The 22,879-nt window shown below is 35.2% G+C and overlaps 4 protein-coding genes across 8 annotated transcripts; 3 read left to right on the top strand and 1 right to left on the bottom strand.

Moving 5' to 3' along the window:
* Positions 187–4,240, top strand: LOC18610456 (protein kinase 2B, chloroplastic). Of its 2 annotated transcripts, none has more exons than XM_007046118.2 (6): positions 187–373; positions 1,705–2,051; positions 2,156–2,291; positions 2,558–2,694; positions 2,807–2,930; positions 3,565–4,240. In XM_007046118.2, the coding sequence occupies exons 2-6, from the start codon at positions 1,992–1,994 to the stop codon at positions 4,017–4,019; spliced, it is 912 nt and encodes a 303-aa protein (XP_007046180.2). In that variant the 5' UTR covers positions 187–373; positions 1,705–1,991; the 3' UTR covers positions 4,020–4,240. The 2 variants fall into 2 exon arrangements, with proteins under 2 accessions (XP_007046180.2, XP_007046179.2); XM_007046117.2 differs by lacking the exon at positions 187–373 and adding an exon at positions 377–764.
* LOC18610455 (probable serine/threonine-protein kinase NAK) lies at positions 4,052–6,945 on the bottom strand. Of its 3 annotated transcripts, XM_018115861.1 has the most exons (8): positions 6,625–6,943; positions 6,426–6,497; positions 6,249–6,326; positions 5,679–5,980; positions 5,464–5,599; positions 5,248–5,384; positions 4,975–5,098; positions 4,052–4,902 (listed from the first exon to the last, which is right to left on the bottom strand). In XM_018115861.1, the coding sequence occupies exons 1-8, from the start codon at positions 6,695–6,697 to the stop codon at positions 4,526–4,528; spliced, it is 1,299 nt and encodes a 432-aa protein (XP_017971350.1). In that variant the 5' UTR covers positions 6,698–6,943; the 3' UTR covers positions 4,052–4,525. The 3 variants fall into 3 exon arrangements, with proteins under 3 accessions (XP_017971350.1, XP_007046177.2, XP_017971351.1); XM_007046115.2 differs by having other exon boundaries at positions 6,249–6,497; positions 6,625–6,944; XM_018115862.1 differs by having other exon boundaries at positions 4,694–4,871; positions 6,249–6,497; positions 6,625–6,945.
* Positions 7,128–10,202, top strand: LOC18610454 (vacuolar protein sorting-associated protein 29). Of its 2 annotated transcripts, none has more exons than XM_007046113.2 (4): positions 7,128–7,441; positions 7,657–7,891; positions 8,754–8,891; positions 9,702–10,202. In XM_007046113.2, exons 2-4 carry the CDS (start codon positions 7,760–7,762, stop codon positions 10,002–10,004), a joined length of 573 nt encoding a protein of 190 aa, XP_007046175.1. In that variant the 5' UTR covers positions 7,128–7,441; positions 7,657–7,759; the 3' UTR covers positions 10,005–10,202. The 2 variants fall into 2 exon arrangements, with proteins under 2 accessions (XP_007046175.1, XP_007046176.1); XM_007046114.2 differs by having other exon boundaries at positions 7,610–7,891.
* Positions 11,014–11,778, top strand: LOC18610453 (E3 ubiquitin-protein ligase SDIR1). The gene has a single exon (XM_007046112.2). It carries the CDS (start codon positions 11,014–11,016, stop codon positions 11,776–11,778), a length of 765 nt encoding a protein of 254 aa, XP_007046174.2.

Here is a 22,879-nt window from a genome sequence, read left to right as displayed (position 1 = left end):
AAAAATAAAAATAAAAATTTATTGGGATATTCAGGAAAGTAAATTAAAAACAAAAAGGGCACATCAGTTGGGGTTGACTTTTAGACGTAAAAAGCAGGTGGACTTAAATCGAAAGAAGGGAGAATTTAGTCATTTTACGTAAGGAATGAATTTCTGACAGAAGATATAAAAGAAAAGAGGTGGCAATGAAGAGGAATTCATTCGTCCACCAGCACCAAGCCAAAGCCAAGCCGAGTCGATTTGCCTTTCGTGGGGTGTACACGTAGTAGCTGAGGCCAAGTCCCCGCTCACGCGTTTGTCGTGTCGTGTCTCGTCTCTCTCCCACATCCTCCTCAAAGCCAAAAGAGACCCCAACTCCAGTTTCTTCTCTGAGGTTTCCTTCTCTCTGTTTCTTTTTATTTTTTAATTTTTTTCTGCTTATTTTCAGCTAAGAATTTAGTTCTCTTTCCAACTTGAAACTTTTCAAACAGCTTAACCGACAAAACCAAACCAAACCAAAGCTCCACGTAAGGGAAACAAAATTCCAATCCAACGAGAGCCGTTTTTAAGTTCCCTTTCTTCTCTTAGGATCTGAGAAATTATCATGGCTCGTTAAATTGGATAGCTCATATAAAAGAAAAAGAAAGAAGAAAGAGAGTGGTATTGGATTTGTTTTTTTTCTTTGGGTTTCATTTTCGTGAAGTATTAATCTCTCTCTGTGATGGGCAACTGCTTATTTTCTTCTACTAGAGTCGATTCCAGCCAAAGCCCCCATGCAACTTCTGGTAACCTTTTCTTTCCTTTACAACTTTCTTTTGATGGGTTTCTGTTGCTTTGGTGGTTTCTTGTTTTTGCTCAAATTTTTGGATGGTTTTTTTAGATGTAAAGGTTCTATTTTTATGTTGGATTTGACTTTCTTTTTTGGTATTCTTTTGGGGGTTTATTCTATTTTTTCCTTGTAAAAAGCTTATCCGTATTAATTACATTCATTTTATCCTTTCTGGTGTTGTTGTCCCCGGGCTTTAGTTCTGGGTCAAGGTATAGAGAGAGCTGCTCAAAGTTAGATTCTTGAGACTGTTCTTAAATAGCTTGAGTTTGAATGTGAGGCTTTGTGTTGGGACTAGATCCAATTCACTTGAAACTATTTGATTCTGGATGGTGCTCTCTTTTCGATGAATTTTTAATGAGTTTCATTGTGCAAACTAAAAGAAAGTGTAAGCTTGGCTGACAAAATTTCTATTATAATTTTTGGAGACTTCATGTCAATATGAATATGTACGGTTCATACAGAGAAAAGATATACAAATCTATATTTTGAAGAAAATGGAAATGGTATGCACAGTAACTTGTAGGTGCTTGGAGTTCTATGACTCATGCATAATCTGCGAATTTTTTGCCTAGTGATTGTTGCAGGGTTTTAAATCAGGGATGTCTATGTGGCAAACCCCTATTGAAATAACTTTGTTTGGTTAACCAGGTCTATTGTAAATTCACCATCACCATGTAGTGAGGATCAACAAATTAATATCTAAGCCCCCAATGATATTTGATGATCTGTATTAAGCTAGATGGAAAAGAAGTTTGCTTCTAAAAAATAGACAAAGTTCCATATGGAAATAAAATAATGTGCTTTGCCATATTACGTGTTCCATATATGAAAATGCATACAGTACTCTGTTCTCCATTTAATAACCAGAACTTGGGAATTTGTTTTTTTCTTTCCAGCATCAGGTGGCTCAAGAATTTCCAGCAAAACCAGTCGTTCTTCAGCTCCTTCAAGCCTGACAATCCCATCTTTCAGTGATACAAGCAGTTCTGGATGTCTTCCTACACCAAGGACTGAAGGAGAAATATTGTCATCCCCCAATTTGAAACCTTTCTCCTTCAATGAGTTGAAGAATGCCACCAGAAACTTTCGTCCTGACAGTCTTCTTGGTGAAGGTGGTTTTGGTTATGTTTTTAAAGGATGGATTGATGAACACACATTATCTGCTGCAAAGCCGGGATCAGGAATGGTTGTTGCTGTCAAGAAGCTTAAACCTGAAGGGTTTCAAGGCCACAAAGAGTGGTTGGTAGGTTTTGTTTCTGTAACATCTTTATCTTTTTATTACTTCGTTTTCTTTTCCTTGATCTTTTTTTTTTGGGGCAATATTTACTGATAGCAAGTTGATTTCAGACGGAAGTTGATTATCTTGGCCAACTTCATCATCCAAATCTGGTTAAGTTGATTGGATATTGCTTGGAGGGTGAGAACCGACTTTTGGTCTATGAGTTCATGCCTAAAGGAAGCTTAGAGAATCATCTTTTTAGAAGTAAGTATCACATCCAATGAATTTTTTCAGAGAATCATCTTTTTGAAAGTATTTTGTCCCATTAATTGATAAGGTTTTTGGAATCCAATTCCATTGTATTATATGTAGTTACTCTCTGCAAATTTATTTTTACCCTCAAATAGTTGTGTCGAAACATAAAAAGGGAAGCCTCCATATTGTGGAAAACGACCCAACACTAGAAGATCTGCATATTGTGGAACTACTTGAGTACTTTGTAACCTTTGATGCTATGTCTTGTTTTACAGGAGGGCCACAGCCACTTTCTTGGGCAGTAAGGCTTAAGGTTGCCATAGGTGCTGCTAGAGGGCTTTCTTTCCTTCATGATTTAAAATCCCAAGTCATATATCGCGATTTCAAAGCTTCTAATATTCTACTAGATGCGGTATGCTGAGTAAAGAAAAAGGAATAATTTTGTGCCTTTCAATAATATGTCTAATTTATATGTATTATAAATTTTGTATATGTTACTGATGCTAATAATCCATTGGATGCAGGAATTCAATGCTAAACTTTCTGATTTTGGATTGGCCAAGGCAGGGCCTACCGGTGATAGGACTCATGTGTCGACTCAGGTCATGGGTACTCATGGCTATGCAGCCCCTGAATATGTTGCTACAGGTATGAGATTTAGTGAAATTCCCATATTAATGCTTGCTGTTTTTGAAGCCTGCTCATAAGTTCTTAGTTATCTTAATTTGCTATTGGAGGTAATTGTTGCTCAACAAAATTTATCTTATCATATAAATCTGAGAAGGTACTTGCTTTACATAGTTCTTTAAGATAAGAAGGTTCAAAATCACTGAGAAGGAAATTTATCCTGGTTGAACTTGAAAGTTCATAGGTTTTCGTCTGCAGCTATTTCTGATAACTTTCTTTCTTGACTCTTTCTTTCAATATTTTATCTTTATTAGTGGGGAAAAGATGTACCAGATAACAAAAGTTCGAGTCAGATAGTGGGTCCTTCTAATCATCTAATAATTTTCTAATTGCCATGAAGGTATCTAAAGTGAAGGCCACATATTGTCTGGTTCTGTCTTTTATATGCAGTGCCTTGGGTCCAAAAGTATGATACTTAGTCAAGTCAAAGCAACTTTTTCTTGGGTTCTATCTTTCATATGCGAGAACTGTTTGTCCTAAAAAAAGTAGGCACTAAGATACAATATGTTGTCTGTGAGATGGTGCTCCACTAAATGAAGCTTCCATATTTATATTGTCAGAAGTTACACATAATGAAGCTTTGATTGTTGAACAGGTCGATTGACTGCTAAGAGTGATGTATACAGCTTTGGAGTTGTGCTGCTTGAACTATTGTCTGGACGACGTGCTGTTGATAAAACAAAAGTTGGTGTGGAGCAGAATCTAGTAGACTGGGCAAAACCATATTTGGGTGACAAAAGAAAATTATTTCGAATTATGGACACTAAGTTGGGGGGCCAGTACCCCCAGAAAGGTGCTTATACAGCTGCTACCCTTGCTTTACAGTGTCTAAGTAGTGAAGCTAAACTCAGGCCTCGAATGTCAGAGGTTTTGGCGGCACTGGAGCAGCTTGAAGCCCCTAAAAATGTATCCAAACACTCTCATTCAGAACAGCAGCCTGTTCCACATCCTGTTCGGAAATCTCCAATGAGACGTCATCGTTCTCCTATGAATCTTACACCCATTGCATCTCCATTACCGGCTCATAGGCAATCTCCACGAGTATATTGATTCCATCTGTAAATTTCCTATGTGTATGTATATTTTTTTTGTTGCTGATAAAAATGTAATTTTGAGCTTGCTTTTTTGATGCAATTTTTGCATTTCATATAACACCACCTCCTTTTGTTTCGTGAGGATTAGAGTTTCTCATTGTGGTAGTCAGCTTCTTTCATTATTGTATCAGTACCTTCCTTTCAGTGATGCATATTAATCTAAACCTTATTCCATTCCATGAATTCTGATACTTATCTTTATGTGTTTATGAATTTTGATGCAGATGCATATCAGTCATATTGTAGAATATGAATTTGCTTAGTGATTAGCTTTCATGCAATATGAGTTAGGCTATCATCATGAAACAAATATTTCAAAAACGAAGAAGATAACTCTAAGAAATTGCAAAACTTGCTATCCAGCTTAATAAATGAAGTTTTTAAGGAAGGCTTTGGTACCTCAGCAAATTGACCAAAAAAGAAAATTACATAAGACATCTGCTGTACAACTTGGTAACTTTGTTAAGTGATGAGTGCCCTTCTACTTCTATGGTACTTGGATAATCCAATTGAGTTCAAATTGCTTAATAACATGTTTTGCTGCAATTGTTCTAAATCTGCTAGTACTTCTGACATTGTGGGTCGATCCTTGGGGTCTGAGCTAAGGCATTGCTGGATGATTGTGGCAAATTTATGAGCTTCGTCCATCTCGATGTCCCTTGCTATTCTCATGTCGATGATGTTATGCAGTTCCATTTGGTTGCTTAGATGTGGTTTAGCCCACACAGGCAGATCCCTGGTAGTACCGTCAGCATATTTCTTGACTGCAACGCAGCCAGACAGTATTTCCAGGAGTACAACCCCAAAACTGTATACATCAGTTTTTACTGTCAAATGCCCTGTGAAGTGCATAAAATTTAGCTCAATATGAAACTTTCTCTGCCTTTAGGATGGTAAGCTGAGAAACGTACCTGTTTTAAAGTATTCAGGAGCGAAGTATCCTCTCGTGCCAAGGATCCTTGTGCTAACGTATGATTGGTCGTCGAGCGGTCCGAACCTAGCCAGTCCAAAATCTGACAGTTTGGGATTGAAATCCTGCAATGTGACCCTCATAGCTTTTCATATTTACAAAAATGAATACTTTGTTCAGTGAGGATCCATGCAACGGTTTGAGGATAAAATGCTAGTTAGTGCATGTGTAAGTATCAGAAGCATAGGAAATCAGAATCATGGTAGAAATTTACAGCATCAAGAAGGATATTGGAAGCTTTGAGGTCACGGTGAATGACTGGTTTGGGACGAGTGTGAAGGTAATCTACCGCCCTCGCTGCTCCAACAGCTATCTTGATTCTTCTACTGCAGTTTAGCTCTGTATCATTTTCTGCATGGCATCCCAGCTTGTTCATGTTAGTTACATTATTATTTGTCTATGGCGGAGGAATTACAGTGTTGTGCTTTACCACTTGAGAGATGGGCATCCAAGCTTCCCTTGCACATGTACTCATAAACCAAAAGTCTGTTATCTCTCTCGTAGCAATACCCCACGAGCGTCACAACGTTTGGATGATTGAATGTGCTCAAAAATCTCAGTTCATTCTGCACTCTCAACAAAAATATAGTTCTCAGATTTGCAGAGAAAAGAGAGGAAGTGAGAGAAATTTGATCAGAGCAAGACCTTCCATTGTTCATCGCCCTGCACCCCTCTTCTTCCAAGCTTCTTGATAGCAACTGCCCTGCTAGTGTTTGGATTTGCTGCATCCATACTGCTTAGATTTATGTACCCTAAATACACACCTCCAAAACCACCTTCTCCGATTAAATTCTCATCACTGAATTTCTGGGTGGCAGCCCTCAAGACACTGTAACGAAAGCCGTTGATGTTTCGGGCAGGAACCCATCCGACCTTTTTCACCTTTGAAACTGGCCAATCTCTCGGATTTGCTGGAAAACCCTGCTTTCTATTCTTCCTTCGCACTTCTATAAAGGAAATGGAGCATGTAAAGTATATAACTTTACGATATATAAAATATATAACTCTTAAACTTATAAATATTCATAATTAATTTGAAAGTTATATAAAAAATATAAATATTGATCTGTTTCTCTTATTAAATATTAATTTATTATTTTACTGTATTATATTTTTAATTTTTTAATTATTTTCATGTTTAAGGTCGAATTCCAGAAATTACAAATGATAAGAAACTCATTACATTATAGTGACCGGGAATTCATTAGTTTATACCTTTACGTGAATATGAAGAAACATGCCTGCTTCTCTCTTGGAGTGCTGCACCACATTGTTCATCTTTACTAGACTTTGCTGCATCAGGAATGAAAAACAATATGAACGGATCGTTCATGGTTAAAAACAGCTCTAAAGAAGAAGAAAGACGCAATGATAGATTAGAAATTGCATAACCAGACGAAGTCCGTTGTTGAACTGATGATGTAGAGATCTTCTTGGCACGAGAAATATGAATGGCATCAACTCCTTGAAAAGAAATGAAAACTCAGAATCAATATTTCAAATTTGCAAAAAAAAAGAAATCATCTTCAAGTCTACAATATTTTCCAATGGAAAATTTTTTACAGACAAAAAGAAAAACGAGAGACAAAACCAGTTGGTGGATGAGCTGGTTCAGGTTGTGGATAGTTGAGGTCCTGAGTTTTCTTCCTGAGGCAATTTCCCATTATCAACCCCAACTGATGAAGATTGAACTTAGAAGAAGCCTTGGTTGATGAAAGGCATTGGAACCATGGAATCTATATCAATGCTCTTCTAATGAACAATGGGTGTTAGCAGACATGGTAATCTTAGTACCTAGTTAAAGCTGGTCTGATGAAACAACCTATGAACATTGTTTAGAACAGTACAAGTTTCAATCAGGACAACAAAGCAGTTTTAGCGGTAATTTCAAAGCTTTAGAATGGGGGATCACATCCATCCAAAACTAGATAAAAAACCAGTGAGTGAACAACCAGAAAAGAACAAAAAATGAGTCGTTAGATCAAATTCACATCATTATCAAATTAAATATTTGTTTTTTTATTTCTTTATAAGGATATACAATGAATAACTTATCCTTTTCTCTCCCAGATAAAGAAATTTGTTGTAGCAAAAGAAAAAAAGGGTCTTCACATTTTCATTTGTGCTAATGCATTTCCCTTGACTAAAAGGAATGGGAAATGGGGACATTGTCATAGCTCGGGATAAGAGCAGCCCAGCCCACTATCTAAAGTTCCAAGCACCCACTTTGGGAAAGTTGTGCTAATAAGGAAAAAGTTTAAAACAGAAAGAAAAATCCATTAATATTTCCGGTTTTTAGTTTAACAGCATCGACTTGCCGAGACGGACTAGAAGGAATCAGTCTGGGTTTCCTACTTCACTTAGGCGTTGCTATTTGCTAATGATCGGTTTTTTCTTTCATTTAAAGGGTAATTAACGATTCCTCCTTTAGAATTTCTTCTCAGAATTGATACTTGATTCCTGTTCGTTGATTTGTAGTCTGTTGGACCGTTATTTTTCTCCTTTAAGAATCTTTCTGGGTTTAAAAGCTGTCATTTCCATGTGAAATTTCAAGTGTTTTTTTTTTATGTGGGCAGTCTTGTTTCATCAATGAATTGCTGAGAAATGATCTGGGTTTCTGCAGCTTTTGAGGATGGTTGAGTATTGAGAGAGAAAGAAAGACTTTTTTTCCTTCTCTTTTTAGTGTAGATTTGAGGAAAGCTGTTGACTGGGTTGGTTGTAGAAGGATGGTGTTGGTGTTAGCAATAGGGGACCTTCATATTCCTCACAGGGCACCTGATCTGCCTCCAAAGTTCAAGTCCATGCTTGTTCCTGGCAAGATTCAGCACATCATTTGCACTGGCAATCTCTGTGTCAAAGTAACCTTACCACTTTTTACTTGAGTCTTTCTACTTGTTTTCTGGCCATGGTGTTAAATGTTTAGAATTCCTTTTGGTTCTATCTAATTATATTTATTTTTGATATGATTTTTATTCCTGTTTATGCTATTGGGCCTTATTGCATTATCAGTGGTATTCTAGAAAGAACATCTATGCTATCTTGAGTTTCCTTTGGCTTTCGGTTTTTGGTTTTACATGCTTACGCTTGTGAGTGAATACCAAATGATGTCCATGTTGAGGCTGGATGATGAAACAGGGTGGTGACACAATGAATTTCAGCTGCTGTAATTATCTGATGTGTATCATTGGTTGCCCTTCTGTGCATTTGTGCAGATTGTAGCTAAAAAATTTAGCCATAGTTTATCTTATGTAGATGAGTAATGAATTTCTTATTAAGAGCACCAGTCCTTAGCATCCATGTTTAATTACAGAACTGAGAAGGCATTAATGTACAAATTATCTAGTATACATCCTTTTTGTGCTGGAAACTTATTCTGTTAGAAATTTTTAGTAGTGGAAGGAGATTGTTTATCAATTTCATAACATCTTGCGCAATTTCATTAAGTCTACCAGAAATAATTTCAGTAGCTCTAGTTTACATGTTTTCATTTTGTGGCCTGAGTTTAACTCTTTTGCATGAGGGTTGATGATTTTTCCTTTTATTTTGCCTGCTTTCAGGATGAAACTTCCATTTAACTATCAAATCTCAAAATTTCGATCCAACAAGATATTTTCATTATAGTATTGTAGAATTATTTCTAACGTTTTCCTTGTATTTCCTTTCTTGTAAGTGCCTGAGATTGTAAGTAAAGTTATTCTTGTGCATACTTTTTATGAGCAGGAAGTTCATGATTACTTCAAGAGTCTTTGCCCTGATTTGCATGTTACTCGAGGTGAATTTGATGAAGATTCCCGTTATCCAGAGAACAAAACACTGACAATTGGTCAGTTCAAGCTTGGGATATGCCATGGTCACCAGGTTTTATCTTCCTTATGTCTGTGTACTTTTATGTTTTGTTGGATCCAACCCTACATTTGAATGTTATTATTTAGGTTTGCAATATTAAAATATATGATGAATTTAGATCCTGATTTCCTCTATGTGTAGTGGCAGTACAGAATTTATTTGGTTCCCAAGTTTTTTACATTTACAAACATATTGAATTTCTTAAATTTTTATTATTACTTCATTTTAATAAAGTGGACAACAAAATTATATCCACTTGAGCATTTGTTTAATCATAGAGTGATAACGCAATGAAAAATGTGAAGAGCTTTCCAACGTTCCCTTGTTGATGTCATTTCATGCTGGATGCAAGAATAATGTTGGGATTGAGGGGGCACCTTAAAGTGTGTGTGAAGCTATTTTACTGTGTCATTGACTTGTCTGAACTTTGTTTTATAACGTCTAGTGTACGTGTTTAACAGACTGCTAGGTCCTTTCTCTGCAGAGAGAATGTAGGATCCAGGTGTTCCATGGGCAATCTGAGATGTGGGAACTTTTCCTAGCTGGTTTTAGATACCCTTCTCCGGTATTAGATAGCAGATTTCCACCCACTGCTTTCAGTCTCCCTGTGAGTGGATGAGCTCCCTGTCCAAAAGCAAAAAAAGAAAAAGCTTTATGCTAGGCAGCATTCTCAGTTGACCATAGGAGATTATCCTGAATTCATTTAATAACTAGCTTTTATCGGCCAGTCCATCTTATAGTTAACAGTGCTTCATATGATTATACAGAAGTTAGTAATAGTTAATACATTTTTCTTTTTGTATTCCTTTTAACTTTCAACAGGTCATTCCTTGGGGGGATTTGGATTCACTAGCAATGCTTCAAAGGCAATTGGACGTCGATATCCTTGTAACTGGTCACACCCATCAGTTCAAAGCATACAAGCATGAGGGTGGTGTTGTCATAAACCCTGGCTCAGCCACTGGTGCATACAGTAGTTTCACATACGATGTAAACCCAAGCTTTGTGCTCATGGACATCGATGGCCTGCGCGTTGTGGTATACGTGTATGAACTAATTGATGGTGAAGTTAAGGTTGACAAAATTGATTTTAAGAAGACAGCCACCACTCGCTCAGCACAGTGACCTGTTACTTCGATGATGCTTTAGCTGTTTGGGCTTTGCCCTGGTCTATTTGAACCAACTGTGAGAAGTTCCTGGTCTGTTTGAACCAATTGTAGTTAATATGCTAGAGAGGCTTAATTTCTTTTGTATTTCAATGGGGAAACAGTTTAAAGATTATAGTTTGAGATCTAGTGTAGAATATATCTCTCTTTTTACCTACTTTTGTTTTTTATATATGTATATAAAATGTATTAGTGTAACAGTGCTTCGATAAATATTATTTTAAAATGAAAAATTGAGTATTAAAATTTGATGATATAAAAAAATAATTATTTATAGAAGAAAAATAATGATGTTAAGGATATAAAAAAATGAAGAAAATGTGTAATAATATATAGGTGCCATTAGATTTGTAGAAAAAGTATAGAAATAATGAAAAAAAAATTGGGTTTGAATTTTCTTTACTTGATTTATTTTTGTTCTGTTTTTATTTTCTTTTCAATTTACATATATATAACTTATCCCCTTACCAATATTATAAAATATCTACAACATAATAATTCTCATAAAATATAATTTGTTTTTATTACCAAAACATATTAGATAGAGATGGATCTTAAAGCCAAAAATTTTGATTTTTTTCAATTCATTAGTTATTTTTCATAAATCCCAAACCTAATTTTATTTTTATTTTTTTCATGTTCCATTTTTTTTAATGTGTAATAACAAAATTGTAAATAAAAAATATTAAAATTACTAGACAAAGTGATGATAAGATTTTTTTGGTTGCATTTAAATTTTATTTTTGTGTTAATACTTATAATAGTTTTGATATAATTTTATGAAAATAAAAATAGAAACTATTTTCTGCTCTTGTTGCTTGCATGTAGGATTTACTTCTCCTATTACATAGAGGATTTCACCGCTAAGCAACCGCCGCCATTGCCCTCATCATTATAACTTGGACTGATATTTCCAGTTTCCATTGTGATCCTCCAAAGAAACCTTTTCCCTTCGAAACTTTTCTCCAATGGCTTCCAATAGTTACCAGTGTGATGACCTTCATCACATCGTTTACCTACCTCTGATTGAACCAGAACTCCGTTACCCCACTCCCCGTTCCGTCCAAGTTGAAGTAACCATCACCCTTCAACTCGAGGTCATCCGTCATTATTGCTTAATCGATCAATTCACCTACCTTGAAGATGCAGAACCTTTGCAAGAAACTCTTCGTTTTGATCTCCGTGTTTTGAAAAACCATGACCTAGCTTACCAGTTTCTTGCTCCCATGTTGAGAAGCCTCGGAGTCAACCCCAGTTCTCCTTTATTCAATGCTGTCATCGATGATATCATCCAACATGGACAAAGAATCGGAAGCTCGATGTCCGACATGGGAAGTAAAGTCCTGCCTTTGTATGTAGACTTATCGGGGACACTTGTGCAACACGTGAACCAGGACGAAGAGTATGAGGAAGAGATAGAAAGAGCGTTGGAAGAATCGACGTCAGAGTTTGAAACGGGCAACTATAACATGGTTCCAGCGAAGGCTTCATTGGTCAAGAAGATGCTGAAGAGGGTTCGAGTTGGAGCTGGAGAGTTTGAACAAAGAGGTGGAGAAAATATCAAGAAAAGACGCGTGAAAGGTGATAACTGCGTGATATGTTTGGAAGAACTTAAAGTTGGATCAGATGTTTCTCAGATGCCTTGTTCTCATACTTTTCATGGTGACTGCATTGAAAAGTGGTTGAAGCAGAGCCATTGTTGTCCTGTTTGCCGGTTTGAGATGCCGATTTGAGAGAGGGATGTGTGTTTTTTTCTTTCTTTTTGCTTCTAGTCGAAGAGAAAAAGCTCTTCTAATTTTGGAGAACTTGTAAATTATCGTTTCAAGAGGTTTTTCTCTTTCATTAGTTTTGCTTATTGTTGTTGTTGTGCTTCAGGATGTGCAATACATGAATATTATTCTTTCTTTTCATTGATTTTTTGTGTTTACTGTTTTGTTGATATATTTCTTTTACTTCCCTGAAGCATTACCATAATTCTGAGGATTACTATGGTCTGTTATGTTATATCAAATCAAATGGGAGATTGAGTCTTATGAACAAGAAGAAGCACTGCAATCACAGAGATCATTGCTATGAGAAGCGTTCAAAACCTGCCATGGTTAAATTTAAACAACTTGGAACACAAGGTTTATCTCAAATTCTTGATTGACACCAATTCCTTTAAACGACTTGGAACACAAGGTTTATCTCGAATTCTTGCTTGAGATCAATTCCATCTGCTATCAGTCACAGTTAAGCTTTCTTCCCTTATTTTGCTGAGCAGAATTTGGATTTTGGGTGCTATCAGGAACCAGGCATTTAAGCATGACACCCAGAGTCTGGTTAATGAAGTGAGAAATTCAGCCCCAATATGCAGAAGACAAACTAGATTCTATACACGACATGAACAAATGTTCTGTTGCAGAATTCATATCAGATTCACTGAATGTAATTTGATATTCTGCTTTCGAGAGTTGAGAAGTTGGTATATTTGCTTTGCTTCTGTAAAGCAATGATATCATAAGAAAGCTGACAAGGTCTCAATCCTTGTTGTAATGGCTAACAGTTGGAAACTGTTGTCAGAGGTATGCACTGGCATTGGGTTCAATATATCCAGTTGAGGATTGAGGATGATGCTTTTGTTGTTGGTATGTTTGAACCAATTGTAAGAATTAGTTCCAATTTAATTAGTTAATCTGGTTGAGTATGATACAAAAAAATAATTTTAAATTCTAATTATATATATATATATATATATAGGTATAGGTTTGGTTAGATTTGTAATAATGTATAGATATTATTAGCAATATGAAAAATGAAAAATCAATAAATATACAGTTTCCAACTAATGAGAAGTTAAACCCCTCCAAATTACCTAATTCAAATGCCAACAATTTTGATAATTTCAAATTTTTTATTTTAATTACCAAACTAATTTTATTTTAAAAATTTTGATTTGTCAAGCATATAGCTAGCAAAGCCTAATGGGAGAAATTTTTTTTATCAAGCATATAGCTTATCTTCCCCAATTATACAAAAAAAAAAAAAAGCATATAGCTTATCTTAACCTTACTCCTATTTCAATTAGGATTTCCCTGGCGGCAAGCAAGCAACTACCGCCATTGCCCATTACTATAAATTCCACTGACACTGACATTTTCAGTTCTTGTTCTGATCGTTTAGAGCAAGACTTTTCCTCTCAAAGTTTTTGCTCCAATGGCTTTCCCTACTTACCACAGCACTAACCTCAACCTGCAACATATCATTCTTTATCAACCTTTCGCTGAACCAGAAATCTTTTACCCCACTCCCCCTTTTCTCCAAATTGAATTAACCATCATCGTTCAACTCCGACTCAGGCGCCATTATTGCGTAACTGATCAGTTCGTCAATCTTGACGATGACGACTCTTTTTTCTTCCAAGAAACCGTTCGTTTTGATCTCCAGGCTTTGAGAAGATATGACCAGACTTACCGAATCCTTGCTCCCATGCTACTAAGACTCAGACTCAACCCCAACGCTCCTTCGTCCCATGCTATCATGGATGAGATCATCCGACGAGGACTTAGCATCGGAGCCTCGGAGTCCAACCAGGGACGTCGAGTCTTGCCTTTGCATGCACTGCTGTGGGGAACGCTTGTGGAACACGTAAACGAGGAAGAGGAAGAGGAGGTTTTGATCGAAAGAGCTGTGGAAGAATCAGCATTGGAGTTTGAATCAAGCAACTACAACATGGTTCCAGCCAAAGAGTCATCAGTCAAGAAGATGCTGAAGAGGGTTCGAGTGGAAGCTACAGAGTGTGATAAAAAAGGTGAAGAAAAAATCAAGAATAGGCGTTTGGAAGCTGAAAACTGTGTTATTTGTTTGGAGGAACTCAAGGTTGGATCAAATGCTTCTCGGATGCCATGTTCTCATACTTTTCATGGTGACTGCATCGAAGAGTGGTTGAAGCAAAGCCACTATTGCCCTATTTGCCGGTTTGAGATGCCAACAGAGTGAAGAGCTTTTCTTTTTTGTTGTTCGTCGAAGAGATAAACCTCTTCTAATTTTGGATAACATGTAAATTACTGTTGAAGAGGTTTTCCTTTTCATTAGTTTTGCTTATATAAAAAATTAGCAGATGCATCAACCTTAACTATGTATTAACCTCATCATATATAAATAAAAATAATAATTATCAATGCAAAATAATGATGTTAATAATGGAAACAAACATGAAGAACATATGCAATATAAGTTTCCTTTGATTTTTACATATTAATATTATTAATATAACAAAACAAAGTATTTTATATTCAACGGTAAAAAAATATATCACTCACTTAAAAAGTAAATTTAAATCTCATTCTCCAAATAAAAAAATTTGATAATTTATTTTCTTTTCAATTGTTGAAAAATGATACATATATAACTTGTCAATGTTATAAAAAATTATAAATCTTACCAAATATAATTTATTTCTATTTTTATCAAATATATATAATTTGTTTTTATTACTATAAAAAAAATACTATTAGATGGGGGTGGATCTTAATGCCAAAAATTGGGAATTTTTTTATTATTTTTTCATAAATCTGAAATTTATTTTAATTATGATTCTATTTTCTTTAACGTTTAAGAACAAAATTAAATTTTACATAAAAATTAATAAATTTACAATTTTACTTTTGAGCTATTTGATATATATTGAAGGAAACTCGTATTTATTTCCCAATGGGAAGCAACTACCCATCTCTATAAATTCCACTGAGATTTTCAGTTGATTGTTCAAAAGAAAACTCTTCCCCTCAACATTCTTCTCTAATGGCCTCCGCTACTACTTACTACGTCGATGATCTACAGCACGTCGTTTATCAACCTCGGCTTGAACCAGTACCCTGTTACCCCACTCCCCGTTTCGTTCAAGTTGAACTAACCATCAGCTTTCGAGCCGACCGCAGACGCTATTGTTGCTCAACTGACCAGTTCATCGATCTCATGGACCAGGGCCCTTTCTTCTCATCGGAAACTCTTCGTTTCTGCGTCCATGTTTTGAGAGACCATCATCAGGCTTACCAAGTTCTTGCTCCCGTGGTAAGAAGACTCTTGGGCATCATCAACTTCTCTACGTTGGATCCTATCATTGATGATATCATCCGACATGGGCTTAAAATCAGTAATTGGCGATCCAACATGGGACGTGAAGTATTGATTTTACGTGCAGAGTTATGGGGAACAGTTGTGGAACACGTAGAGCACAAGCAAGAGGCGGTTTTGAGGGGAAGAGCTTTGGAAGAATCGGCGTCAGGTTTTGGAAAGGGTGGAGAACACATCAAGACAAAACACGTAAAAATCATAAAAAGACGCGTGAAATCTGAAGATTGCGTGGTATGTTTGGAAGCACTTAACGTTGGGTCAAGGGTTTCTCGGATGCCTTGTTCTCATATTTTTCACAGTGATTGCATTGGAAAGTGGTTGAAGCAGAGCCACAATTGCCCTGTCTGCCGGTTTCACATACCGATAGAGTGAAGAGTGAAGACCTTTTTCTTTTTGTTTTTTTTCTTTTTTGTTTTTCAGCTTCCAGCCAAAGACATAAACCTCTTCCACTTTTGGATAACATGTAAATTGCTGTTGATGAGGTTTTTCTTTTCATTAGTTTTGCTTATTTTAGTTTATCTGCTGCGGGTTGTGCAATACATGGATATCACTCCTCCGATGCATTACTATAATTCTGATGATCATTGTGGTCTGTTAGGTTATATTGAATCAAATGGAAGATTGAATCTTATGAACAAGAAGAAGCACTGCAATAAACCTTTTTAATAGAAAATCAATTAGTAAGGGAACTGCAGGTGTCACGATGCTAAGAACACTTGTTCAAACTGTTGTACTTGTTATCATAACCTGGAAAACTGACAGGGATAAACAGGTTACAAGAGCTATTCTTTCCAATTTTTTCCCTCCATCTACATATTTATATAGGTAGAAGGACAGTGGTGGGGGTTAAAAATGTTTTGTACAGAAGGTGGGGGAACCAAAACTAAATCTAGGGTTTGTCAAGATGACTTGTGAAATTTGCTGAGACTGGTTCTGGTAAAAAAATTTTGTTTCCATCAGCTGTAGCAGCTCAGCCAAAAACTTATTGTGGCTGCTGATATTGATGTGTTTATATCATACTGGCAGCAAATTGATAAATTCTAATTTGACTTTTATTTACTTTCCAAAAAGAAAATGAGAAAGCTGATTAGCCATACTGAAGCAATGATCATTATCTCCCTATCTTCACAATGGTAGCACCCAAGACTCAAAAAAAGAAAAGGAAAAATGGGGCAGTTGCAAGTTTGGTATGCCCAACTTGAAGTCTTCAAGACCTGGCATTTAACAGCTTTGCTTGTGAGAGAAGACCAAACATATATTATTCTTCACATTCTGCATCAGAATTCTTACATTTAGGCTTTACCAGTTTGCTTATTGCAATGCCTATATTCATTTTACACTTGAAATTTGCTACACATCAGCATTATGCAGTATTTATACTGTAGATTCTGGGAATTCTATATAATATGTAGCCTCCATATTTCTGGGAATTTATTTTTAACAACATAAGCTAGTTTTAATTTGCTGCTGTACCCAATTCTTCTCTGCAATCATCTGAAAGCAAGCAGAAAGGAAAGAAGTAACTTCAGTATTCAACAAAATCCTTAAAAGTGAAAATCATCCTCTTTTATTGTTTCTGAAGCTAGTGACTAATTCACCGCAAGGAATTTGATTAACTATTTTTTGGAATTCTTTGGTGTCAACCATGCAGATACCAAAATGAAATAGCTGTAGTTTTCCATCAGCATATTCACCTCTTGGTTCTTGGTATAATTACATGTTACTGCTTATGTTTTCTACAATGTTCAAAGGGTAGATTGAAACTGGCAATCAGTTGTAGCAAGCCTTCTGCAATCATATTTTAAATCAAATGCTTTTAAGTATTAGAAGTTTACTTCACCTTTGACAACATTAAATTGATTATTTTCTTTGTTATGCATAATTAACTCATTGAAGGAACTAACCTGCATTGGTTGTTATCTGCACAAGGAATCCTGTTTGTTATGCCATTGTTGGTTGTATAGGCCAGATTCCAGTTGGGACCAAGCTTAGGAGGAAAGGCTGAAATCTGTGCCTTGCACCAATGAAATATCACAAACATTTAACATGACATTGTAAATCATCCATGTTCTATATAGATTACAGCTGTCTGTAATCAAGGTTCTGCTATATTTCCTGAACAAGTTCACAGAATGATTGATTATCTGGAGTACATGACAAACAAAACTTTTTGTTGTTTTATGATGGTTGTAAAGATAATGGTGATTGCTGACTGACATTTTGTTTTTGTTGAATTTAGAAGGGCATAGAGTTTGTTGACGAACGGGCTTAATGTTGTTTTATAAACGGTTGCTTAGACAGTATAATTTCCCAGGTTTTTTCCTGTTTCAGCTTTCTGCAAACTAGGACCTGGCAGTTAACAGCTTAGATATCTTATCATGCCTTAGTGTCAAGTTGTTCTGTCCCAAGGGTTGCACTTGAGCTGTGTTGTTCCAACCCGGTTCCAATTTTTCCAGTCCAACTTGAACAACATCTGGTTCTTGAAGTAGCTTCTATTGGTGGAAAACACATTGGTGCTTTGCTTATCCTGAGGAGACAAGTCTTCAGGTGGAGGAAGGGGGGCTAACCACAAGAAGCAGGTCTTCACTCTCCAACTGCAATCTAAACAGATTATATTCTTCATATTCTGCATCAGAAATTTCCTGCTTCTAGGCTTTGCTCAGCTCATTTACTGCAGTTTCCTATATTCATTTTTACACTTGAAATCTGCTACACACCAGCATTGTCATGTATTGAAACTTTAGTTTCTGGAAATTCTATATAATCTGTAACAATAATAATGTTTAAGATGAAGCAATGAATGCACCAGTGAGCAGTGAGGAAGCAAACAATGTTACAGAGATAAAAACACCAGAAGAGGCAATATCAGGCAGCCCTGAAGCTCTTCATTCATCATCTTCTTCTTTCTGGTAAATTCTCTTTTGAGTATAACAATATATCAATGTTAAGAGTAACATTGATATGTTTTTTTATGTGTTTCAAGGAAGCGATGATAAGAAGAAGCAGAGGAAGGGTGATAACAAAGGTTTTTGAATCCATTTACAGTATTGGTGAAGCTTGGAGGGATTGAAGGCGACCTGACCCTAAACCACTTTAACCAAGTGAAAATCATAGCGTCCATGTTGCTGGAATTGAACCTGGTCATTACTTGAGGGAAAGTAAAGGGTAAAGAACAAATGGTTACTTAATTAGTGGACAGAAAGCTGTTTCCATTAAATGGCGGAGATTAATAAGCAGATGTATCAACCTTAACTATCTATTAACCTCATTATATATAAATAATAATGATAATTATAAATGAAGAATATATAATGACGTTAATAGTAGAAAAAAAATATGAAAAACATATGCAATACAAGTTTTGTTTGATTTTTATATATATAAATATATTGTTAATATTATTAATATAACAAAACAAAGTTTTTTTTCTTTACATCAAGTTTATAAGTTTAAGAGGTAAGATAATATATCACTCACTTAAAGTAAATTTAAATCTCATTCTCCAAATAAAAAAATTGGTTTTTATTTACTTTTCAATTATTGAAAAATGATACGTATATAACTTGTCAATATTATGAAATATCTACAACATAATAAATCTTACCAAATATAATTTATTTTTATTTGTATCAAATATATATAAATAAAATTTTTTTATTACCATAGATAGAGGTGGATCTTGTCAAAAAATGGGAAGTTTTTTATTATTTTTTCATAAATCTGAAATTTACTTTAATTATGATTCCATTTTCTTTAATATGTAATACCAAAATTGAATTTTACATAAAAATTAATAAAATTACAATTTTAATTAGACAAATTGATTTGCAGCTATTTGATATAATTTAGGAAACTCCTATTTGTTTCCTGGCAGGAAGCAACTACCTCCCTTTTATTACAAATAGGATTACCCTGGCGGCAAGCAACTACCTCCCTTCCCCATTATAACTACCAACTGATATTTCCAGCTTCTCTGTGATTCTCCAAATTAAGAGAAGCTTTCCCCTTGAAATTTTCCCTAATGGCTTCCCCTACTTACCAATGTAGTGACCTGCGACACGTTGTTTTCCATCGCCTTGAACCAGAATCCCCTTCCCCTACTCCCAATTCCATCCAAGACGTTGAAGTAACCATCACTCTTCAACTCGACCTTAAGCGCCATTATTGCTTAACCAACCAATTCATCGATCTCGACGAAGAGGGTCCTTTATTCTTCCAAGAAACTCTTCGTTTCGATCTCCGTGTTTTGAGTAACCCTTATCGAGCTTCCCTAATTCTTGGTCCCGTGCTACGAAGACATTACATCACCCACAACTCTCCCTCCTACGACGCTATCATTGATGATATCATCCGACACGGACGTAGAATCGGAAATTGGAAGTCCAACAAGGGACGTCCAGTCTTGCCCTTGCTCGTAGAGATATCGGGAACACTTGTGCAACACGTAAACTACGAGGAAGACGAAGGTTTGATCGGAAGAGCTTTAGAAGAATCAGCCTCGGAGTTGGAAACAAGCAACTATAGCATGGTTCCAGCGAAGGAGTCATCGGTGAAGAAGATGCTGAAGAGGGTTAGCGTCGAAGATGGAGACTGTGATGGAGAAAATATCAAGAAAAGACGCGTGATAGCTGATGAGTGCGTGATATGTTTGGAAGAACTTAAAGTTGGATCAGATGCTTCTCAGATGCCATGTTCTCATACTTTTCATGGTGACTGCATTGAAAAGTGGTTGAAGCAGAGCCATTATTGTCCTATTTGCCGGTTTGAGATGCCGATTTGAGAGAGTGAAGTGTTTATTTTTTCTTTCTCTTGGCTTCTAGTCGAAGAGAAAAAGCTCTTCTAAATTTGGGAGCTTGTAAATTATCTTTTGAAGAGGTTTTTCTCCTTCATTAGTTTTGTTTATATGAGCTTTTGTGCTTCAGGATGTGCAATACATGATAGATATTATTCTTCCTTTATTTAGCTTGAGTATTTTTTCTTCTTTTTTTATGGTCATCAGAATTTGGATTTTTGTTATTTTTTATTTTGCTGGACCAAATAGCTGCAGTTTTTCATCAGCATATTCACCTCTTGGCTCTTGGTATAATTACTTGTTACTGCTCTATATATGTTTTCTGCAATGTCCAAAGGGTAGATCGAAACTGCCAATCAGTTGCAAAGTTTAGCAAGCCTGCTGCACAATCATATTTTAAATCAAAATGCTTCCCATAACTCAAGGGAGAGCTACAAACAGAAGAAAACTTTAGCTGGCTATCAATGAGAAAGGTCATTAGTTATACTGAAACAATGATCATTATCTCCCAAGCAATTAAACAACAGCATTAATTCCCAACGTTTTTTTCCTGTTTCAGCTTTCTGCAAACTAGGACCTGGCAATTAACAGCTTAGATATCTGATCATGCCTTACTGTCCAGTTGTTCTGTCCCAAGGGTTGCATTTGAGCTGAGTTCTGACTTTTCCTGTCCAACTCAAACAATGCCTGGTTTTTGAAGTAGCTTCAATTGGTGGGAAAAACAGTGGTACTTTGCTTCTTGTGAGAAGACAATTGAATCATCTTTAACAGTGAAAACAAAAAAAAATTGTCTTGTATCATATGGTATCAATAATCTAAACAAATTCTGCTAGGACTGATCCTAAAAATAATATCACAGTCCTTCAGCAAAGCTATAACAGATAAAACATATATACAACTGAGGCTGATGGGCTGCTTCACAGGGTTGCATTCTTAATTAAGTAAAGAATTCCTTAATCTCATGCAACTTAATTTGTCAATGTTTCTCCCATTGATAAGCAATCTTTTGCTGAGGGAGCTGCACAAGACAATCCAACTCTAATTGTAGCTGATAAACACTCTCCATATTTGCCAGGCCAATAACTGTCCTTCCTGGTTAAGTATTGAGTGAGCTCCTCTTTAAACTTCCATAATCCTTGAAAAGCCTCGGATCAGCAATCTCCTTGCAACGCTGGGCTCCAGCTTTCAGTTGTGGGCTCGTGGCCAGGCTTTCTCGGCTCTTAAATGGTGGAAATAAGCATATAATGATATAAAAAAAATTAATTATAAATGAAGAATAATGATTTTAAGGAAAATCAATGACTTGTACCAATGAAACAGATGCTATGAAAAATTAATATGAAGAAAACTTTTATTTTTCATAAATCCCAGAACTAATTTTATTTTATTATTTTTATGATTCCATTGTTCAATGTGTAATAACGAAAATAAATTGTACATAAAAATTACTAAAATTACAAGTTACAGTTGGACAAAGTGATAATAAGATTTTTTTTTACTTGCATCTAATACTTGATTTTTTTGCTAATAATTAATAGTTTTATTTTGGGTAACTAGTTAATTGCTTTTGAAGAGGTTTTCTTCTCATTACGTTTTGAATTTAAGTATTAATATTTTTTATTTAACAAAATAAAGTATTTTTTTGTACTTTAAGTATTATATTTATAGGTAAGATAATATATCACTCACTTAAAGTAAATTTCAATCTCATTCCTCAAATTAAAAAAATTTCGATAATTTATTTTCTTTTCAGTTATTGAAAAATGATACATATATAATTTGACAATATTATAAAATATCAACAACCTAATAAATCTTACCAAGCATAATTTGTTTTTGTTTTTATCAAATACAAATAATTTGTTTTTATTACAATAAAATACTATGAGATAGGGGTGGATCTTAGTGTCAAAAAATTGGGAATTATTTTATTATTTTTTCNTGGGTAACTAGTTAATTGCTTTTGAAGAGGTTTTCTTCTCATTACGTTTTGAATTTAAGTATTAATATTTTTTATTTAACAAAATAAAGTATTTTTTTGTACTTTAAGTATTATATTTATAGGTAAGATAATATATCACTCACTTAAAGTAAATTTCAATCTCATTCCTCAAATTAAAAAAATTTCGATAATTTATTTTCTTTTCAGTTATTGAAAAATGATACATATATAATTTGACAATATTATAAAATATCAACAACCTAATAAATCTTACCAAGCATAATTTATTTTTGTTTTTATCAAATACAAATAATTTGTTTTTATTACAATAAAATACTATGAGATAGGGGTGGATCTTAGTGTCAAAAAATTGGGAATTATTTTATTATTTTTTCGTAAATTTGAAATTTATTTTAATTATGATTCCATTTTCTTTAATATGTAATACCAAAATTGAATTTTACATAAAAATTAATAAAATTACAACTTTACTTTTGAGCTATTTGACTTTGGAAACTTTTGTCTTTGAAAAAAAAAATTAGGAAACTCGTATTTGTTTCCTGACGGGAAGCAACTACCTCCCCTTCATAATTACCAATTGATATTTCATTGATATCAGCAAGGATTTGCTACCGCCATTGCCCATTACTATAGATGCCACTGAGATTTTCACTTGATTGCTCAAAAGAAAACCCTTCCCCTCAACGAATGGCTTCCGCTGTTTACTACTGCAATGACATGCAACATATCGTTTATCAACCTCAGACTGAACCCGAAATCTTTTACCCCACTCCCCCATTTGTCCAAATTGAATTAAACATCGCCCTTCAATTTGGATTCGGGCGACATTATTGCTTAACCGATCAGTTTGTCCATCTTGACAACGAAGGCATGTTATTCTCTCACGAAACCATTCGTTTTGATCTCCAGGCTTTGAAAAGGTATGATCGGATATACCAAATCCTTGGTCCCATGCTAGTAAGAC

The sequence above is a fragment of the Theobroma cacao genome, chromosome 2, assembly GCF_000208745.1.
Source record: "Theobroma cacao cultivar B97-61/B2 chromosome 2, Criollo_cocoa_genome_V2, whole genome shotgun sequence".
NCBI lineage: Eukaryota > Viridiplantae > Streptophyta > Magnoliopsida > Malvales > Malvaceae > Theobroma > Theobroma cacao.
The sequence above is the reverse complement of the archived record's forward strand: the minus strand, read 5'-3'. Positions and strand labels throughout refer to the sequence as shown.